The 7,364-nt window shown below is 29.1% G+C and overlaps 1 protein-coding gene across 1 annotated transcript; it reads left to right on the forward strand.

The window, feature by feature from the left end:
* The first annotated feature begins 4,018 nt into the window (after positions 1 to 4,018).
* LOC125870895 (gamma-interferon-responsive lysosomal thiol protein) lies at positions 4,019 to 6,867 on the forward strand. The gene is made up of 5 exons (XM_049551444.1): positions 4,019 to 4,377; positions 5,163 to 5,228; positions 5,607 to 5,747; positions 6,379 to 6,471; positions 6,559 to 6,867. Exons 1-5 carry the CDS (start codon positions 4,120 to 4,122, stop codon positions 6,691 to 6,693), a joined length of 693 nt encoding a protein of 230 aa, XP_049407401.1. The 5' UTR covers positions 4,019 to 4,119; the 3' UTR covers positions 6,694 to 6,867.
* Positions 6,868 to 7,364: the final 497 nt, after the last annotated feature.

The raw sequence follows: 7,364 nt of genomic DNA on the forward strand, positions 1-7,364 counted from the left end.
AACATATATATGTNAGGTTAATTTTAATGAGTGACTAATCTCAATATATTTTACTCCAAATCTGGTATTACTAAATTCTAGTTTTAAGGGATGCGTTTATTTGATTTAGGGGTGTACATGGCCGGGTTGGTTCGGATTTTTTCAAATATCAAACCAAACCATTTGTGTCGGATTTTTAAATTTATAAACCAAACCAAACCAATAAAACTCGGGTTTTTCAACCTCGGGTTTTTTTGGATTTTTTCGGGGTTTTCGGTTTTTCGGGTTGTTTCGGGTTTTCCCGGTAAAATATTCATACAAACATATAATTTACTTGTACTTCAAATATTTCTTTAGTCCTACCAAAATACAACTATCTAAGATGTTTCTTAAAAATATAATACAATATGATATGATTAATGACACTAAAATATCCAACAAAAATAATAATAATGAAATCGCGTAAAATAAATATTGCAAATTAACAAGTCATAATGAAAATGATCATAATTTAAAAGTACTAAATCATGCTAAAATTAAGTTTAGTAAGTATTAGTTACATGACTAAATATTAAAGGAGATTAAAATTAGATTATGTATTTTAATTGTCTAAACCAATGTAAAACTAAAGAACAAATATTCAATATTATTGTCATTCTTAGTGTTGAATTGATTTTCTTTTTGCATTAGTATTAATTTGATTTTGATTTAAGCTTTATTATAATTATCAACATTTGTGGACTATAATATTTATTGACCCATTCATAATTCTAAGTTTCAAACTTGAAATAATATATTAAAAGATAAAAACTATGAAAAAATATAAGAAATATTTAAAAATTATATCAAAGTAAATATTTTATGTATAAAATAAAATTTTAGAATTATATATATAATGTCGGGTTGGTTTGGTCTCGACTCTTGGGTTGGTTTTTTTTAGTTAAAACCAAATCAACCCAAATATAGTCGTGTTTTTTTTTTCAAAACCAAACCAAGTCAAACCAAACCACTAGTTGGGTTTTTTTTCGGGTTGACTCGATTTGCGGTTTGATTTGATTTTCAGTTCGGTTTTGTACACCCCTAATTTGATTGTATTTTTTAAAATATATGATATAAAATATTAAAAGTGGTAATATATGTAATTGTTTAAAAGTAAAGATAAAATTAGTATATATGATAGTGATGTATGTCTAGTTAGATAGTTTTTCCATGTCAATTTCACACATTTGCACACTCTTTTCAAATGTCTGTATTTTGAATTTGGAGCATCTGTGGTAGAAAATTCATAACTGGACGGAGGGATATTTAACTCATGTCTATCTATTCTACTTCAAAGAACTATTGTGATGATCAAGTAATGACACACCCTTTTACTCCTTTTTAAAACTCATATTACTGGACTTAAAATAATACTAATAAACTGCCTAAGTAGCTCGGTGAAGAAGATCAAGTCATAACATAATTCATAAAGATAAGTTATTATTACTTTTTCATCTTTTTTTTGTCCTAACTTTTGCCTAAGCCGACACTTTCTAGGGTTTCAATCTAGCAGACCCTTTTGTTTGGACCATACACAACATAAATTCATATAGGCCAGGAGTAACATGTAATTTATGCTCGTGAATCGAGGAAATACATTATCCTTTTATAGAACTAACGTTTAGTGTAGAGTAGTCTCCAAGAGCCTTAACTGAATTTGGATTCGTCTTGTAGGTGTTCCACAAAACTTTGTAGCTATAAATACCACTACTTCAAGGCTTATCAAAGTGTAGACTTGATGAAACTTCAAGATAGAACTTTAAGTACCCATAAAAATGAAGCTTTTATATTTGTGATTTTTGTGGCTTTAGATTTGCAGATGTGATTTGTGAGAAAAGAGATGAATGTCATATTTGGTTTCACTAGGCGTGCCAAATTTGTTTGCAATTTTTTTCTAAGAGGTTGAAAATTAACTGCAATTAAATCAAGTAAAATGAAAAGTGATTTTTATTAATGAATCCTGTAAGTACAATTTTGTTGTTCTATTGATTTTCTCTCTTACTATTTCTTCGTGATTCGAGGGTCTTATGTAGCATTTTTCTCGAATTGCTGGATGATTTGAACCTCTTAGAAATGTGTTTAATCTTCAGAAACATCAGATAACACTTCGTTGTTTTGAGTTGATCGGGAAGAACTCTACTGATTAATCCTTTGAAGAACTATATACTTGATGTTGATGCTTTCTACAATGCTTGCAGAATGTCCTTAGAAAATTATGTAACTCTCTTATTTATCGTTGTAAGAGGTAGCAATTCAAGTGTAAATGAACTATCTTGCCTTCGTCTCATTGGTTTGTGTAAGTCATCAAACTTATCACAAATGTTATGCGATAATGTTGCTTGTGACTGGTCAAAATATGTCATTTTTGACACTTGACGACTTGTAATTGATTCTTGAGTTTGACTGAAATTGTCACATCGTTTGAATATGTGGTATCATATTGTTCGTCTTGAACTTGACTGAGATGTCAAGTCATCTTGACATGTGGCATGAGTTTGGGCTTCAAGATGAAATAGGCCTTAGACTTAAATTTAATAAAATGAACTTATTTATTCATGAAGCCCAAATTGATTATTCAACCTAAATAAACATTAATTAAATCCAAATTTTATACGAAATTAACCCGATAAAATTTACGTGTCTACAGTCTCATATAATTTTTCTAATAACCCAAAAACTATGTTAAATATTGTATGAATGTGTTGAACATTCGTTGCAACAATATTTAATTTATAGTCATATATATGCGGTTGATTTGAAAAATGAAGGAGTATAACTTTAACAGAGTGTCATAACTATAATTATATATTATAGGTAAATTTGCAAGATTCCAAATTTGCAAAATTCGATTCTAAATTTACAAGATTCGATGGTTCATGATTGGAATCAAAAGAAATGTTACTATGAATAACAGTTTACCTGTAAAACATGTATCAGAGTAACAAATTATAAAATGTTACTCACAGTCATGTTTTATGTCTGTTAACTCCATCAGACCTTTGTCTTTTTGCCATTTCATTTTTTTTGTTGAATAAAATATACCCTAAAATGAAATATATTTATACTAATTTTGTAAAACTTTAAGAAAATGTATTATTTTAATGAGTTGATTTAAATGATAACTTACTTCGATCAAAAATGTCTGCAAGACTTAGACAGATAGACAATCTGCCAATCACTACCTTCGAAAATTCCAAGGAAATATAATCATAGTATGGCGACATATATATACCACTAAAATGCAACTATGGAATAGTTTGTTCAATATTGATCAGAAACTGTTCTATCCATGAGAGTAGCATATATTTTTATTTTGCAGAACATATATAATAACTTTCCCTTTTCCTTTTTTCAATTGTGTGGAAGAAAATTCGAATGTGTCATATCAGAATAAAGTTACAACCACTCTTCTATAAAGCCTAACATGCCTTTACAGGAATTTTTTTTTGATTAAAGTATGTGTGGAATAAAGTATAGTTACATATTTGCATTCCAATTTGTGTAATATGCTTTACTTGGTCCAGACCTTTTTTTTTTTTTAAAAAAAACTTTTGAAATATCTAATCTAAAATAAGTCATAAATATTTTAAAATTGAATTGTTACAACTAAATATTAAAAAAAAACATCATTTTATTGTGACGGACTAAAAAAGAAAAATATCACATATATTAAGACGAAAAAAGTTTTGAAATTTGTATGGACCATCAAGACACTACCAAATATGACATAATGTCTCTAGCTATGAAATTATGGTAAGTGATGGTGTTAAAAGAAGACGAGATAAACCTAAAATGGCATGAAAGGAAGTTATGTGGAAACGCTATCTTATTGTAGTATTAACTCTAGCAACTACTAGTTGTACAAATTTATTAGCAGATGACCAATATCTATTTAAAAGACAGTCCTGGAAAGTGGAAAGTTCAGTAGTTAATAATTCAACAATTTATTATGGTAGGTGGGATGAGGAATGGGATGTAAAAGCTATAGCAAATTTTAAAAAAATATTATTTTTTAAAAAAAAATTGTTGGAACCTTTAAGTACATAAAAAGGATAAATAATTAAAGATGCAAAAAGAAAGTTTTAGTTCCATAAGGGAAAAATGGCATCTCATAACCAAATAAGTAGAATTATCATTACATTTGTTTTGATTCCATTGCTTATATTTCAATGTCATGTGTGTTCACAAGACAAAGTTATCTTGTCCTTGTATTATGAATCTTTGTGTCCATATTGTGCAGATTTCATTGTGAACCAATTAGTTAAGGTTCTCCAAACAGATCTTGGTTCAATTGTGAATCTTAGGCTTGTTCCTTGGGGTAATACTCAGATTGCACCTAACACTAGCTGGATTTGTCAGGTTCCATTTCTTTTCTCCCTATTTCCTCTAAATTTTGATCATAAATTTTGAAGTTTGAGTTTGTGAAATCGTGTTTGAACATGCATTTTGCGAACTTGAAAATATTTGAAGATGACATTTCCAAATCTTGTCAAATTTAATGGCTAAACAATGTGTGACGATAAATTTTGAAAATCATGACTTTCAAAATCTATGGTCAAACGCAACCCCTTTCCAACCTTCATCTTGTAGACTTTGGTTATTTTGTTACCTTCTTAACCTAAGGCTTGCTTAATTAGGCCTTAGTTGTGAAGCTTTAACACCGGATACCGCTTTGCTGAAATATTTTGGTACTTAATTTATATAAATATTCACTCCGTTTCATTTTATATGTCGGTTTTGATTCAATATAAAATTTGAGAAAGAAAGATTTTATCGTCTTAGAACCAGTCATTGCCCCTAGACACAAAACAGCCGTATAAAAGTTCAATTGTGACCATAGACCAAGTGCCGCATGCTAAGGGGTGTCAAATTACATTCCTTTGCTAGAAAAATATAATGTTTAGCTAGATTAAAATTTTAGTTTTATGTATATATATAATATATGTTGACTTTTCTTATTTCTATGCATGTCTACTTTTATTATATTATGACACCCAATAAAATTTTTGACTCCACCACTGAATAGACCGACACTACTAATTATGCTACATCATGTGTTCATCACTGTCCTGTTCCATTTCTTGTCAAGTCATGCCTTATTTATTTTTTAACATGTCAATTTGATGGTTGAATGTAACATGCAGCATGGAACAGATGAGTGTCAGCTAAACACAGTGGAAGCTTGTGCTATCAAGGTTTGGTCAAATCTGGTAAGTAACACATGTTATTACAGCAAAAGAGATATTTAGTGACAATAAAAAATAATTTTAATTTTTTTTTTAATGATATTTGAATTAATGTTATTGCATTCAAAATTGATAAAATATTTAGCAATATCTATATAGAGTGATGGTCGTAACACCAATACTATATTATTGACGCTATTTATTGTCACAAAATCCTTTATTTATTATAGTGTGCTAACACCTACTATACAATAAATAGTTAATTCCAAAATATTAAGTGCAAAAATAACCAGTATTATATAAGAACAATGTATAATAGCGGTAGATATTTAGTATTTAGTTAATAAGTCAAAGGTTTATACTAATTCCACAAGTTGTTTGTTGGAGTAATTGATGAAACAGGAAACACACTTCAAGCTTATAAGTTGCATAGAACAATTGCATCTGCAAAATAAACACTCATCGTGGCAATCTTGTTTTGCTTCAACTGGTTTGAACCAAAATCCCATCGAGAATTGCTACAATAATGGACTTGGATATCGGGTAAGAACAAAACTAGTTGCACTCATCTCTTTAACTTGCGTTGATTATTGGTCAAAATGTTGATATAAATGTTTAAAAAAATTCAAAATTAGTATATAACATATTTCACAGAAAGGATCCATGCACTATTTTTATTTTAAAGTTTTAATAGCCGAAAAAACGCATTAATGATTTGCGGCTTTTGAAAGTTTGTACGGTATATCGGGCATGATCTAATTAAATATAAAATGTAACTATCAATAACATTTCTACCACCCCGCTTAATTTAAAAAAAAAATGTATTTTGTTATTGATGGTTACATTTTGAGATTTAAAACGCAACCTAGGTCTCACCTAGTACGTAGTTGTCCCCCACAACCTGTCATTTGGGCGGGTTGGATTAAATTTAAGCGAGTCAAAATGAATTAAGACAATAAACGGATTAAGACCTAACCCAATCCAGATTTGTTTGGGCCAAAATGGGCTGGATCTAAATAATGGCTTACTTCGTTAAAAAAATAAATTTATTCACTCATTGATCATTCAAAAGTCAAAAAATAAGAAATATATCTTTCAAGTTAGTTGTATTTTTTTTGTTTTGTTTCTAGTTATGTAGAAATTGATAAATTTCTAATGTAAAATGAACCTACAGCTAGAGACAGCATATGCAGATGAAACAACAAAATTGAAACCTGCTCATAGGTTTGTACCATGGGTGCTAGTAAATAATCAGCCACTTCATGAAGTTAGTCCCCTCTCTCTCTCGCTCGCTCTCTCTCTTATATTCATTCGCGTATAATATGAATGAATATATTTTACTTTTTATCTGCAGGATTATCAAAACTTTATAGCATACATCTGTAAAGCTTATAAAGGGCGCAATAAACCACAAGCTTGCAAAACCAAATCACTCGAGATCAATAAAATTAACGTGCAAGATACCAATCCTCGAGTTTGCTTTAGATGATATAGACAATATATAGGTGAATTATATAAAGAGATGCAGTGTGTTAACGTGGAATAATAAGTTGTTTTTGAGTGCACAAGTTATAAACTTTTAATGAGTTTTATGTTTCTTAAGAAATGATGCAACAATTGTTCATGTAATAAATACTTTTATTAATATATGAAAGAGAGTATTTGAGAATTTTTTGATGACTTGTGATATTGGTTAATACACTATTGAAAAACAAGTGATCTACTATAGAAGAGAAATAAAAAGGGCATAACCCTTTTCATTAATGAAAATTATAGACTACTGTTACTGCTAGAAAATTATTTTAAAAACTAGACTAATAAGATAAATTTAAATGGAGTGACATAAAAATCTTATAATGGATCAGATTCGGATGGATTAAATATGGATTGAGCCAAAGTGCATTGGATTACAATTCACTCATATAAAATATTGGTAAGTCAAATATAATTTAGATTAAATGGTTCTAAACCAATTTAATCTTCTAAAGTCAAAAAAAATTTAAATCAAAGAAAAATTGTCAAATACCCCAACCCCTACCACCCCACCTCAGCCCTAAATTTTATTTTTTTAAAAAAATAATTTACCCCCATAACCCACTCCCACCCCACCTTCACCACCTCCAATTCTTTTATAAAAAGACATAAAAAAAAAAAAAATTC

Source organism: Solanum stenotomum, chromosome 7, assembly GCF_019186545.1.
Source record: "Solanum stenotomum isolate F172 chromosome 7, ASM1918654v1, whole genome shotgun sequence".
Taxonomy (NCBI): domain Eukaryota; kingdom Viridiplantae; phylum Streptophyta; class Magnoliopsida; order Solanales; family Solanaceae; genus Solanum; species Solanum stenotomum.

What these genes read in the sequence shown, in the direction of transcription:
- LOC125870895 (XM_049551444.1), top strand. Translation starts at nt 4,120, where the DNA reads ATGGCATCTCATAACCAAATAAGTAGAATTATCATTACATTTGTTTTG. An exon ending in ATAATGGACTTGGATATCGG is followed by an intron (nt 5,748 to 6,378) that starts GTAAGAACAAAA and finishes ATGAACCTACAG; the next exon opens with CTAGAGACAGCATATGCAGA. An exon ending in ATAATCAGCCACTTCATGAA is followed by an intron (nt 6,472 to 6,558) that starts GTTAGTCCCCTC and finishes TTTTATCTGCAG; the next exon opens with GATTATCAAAACTTTATAGC.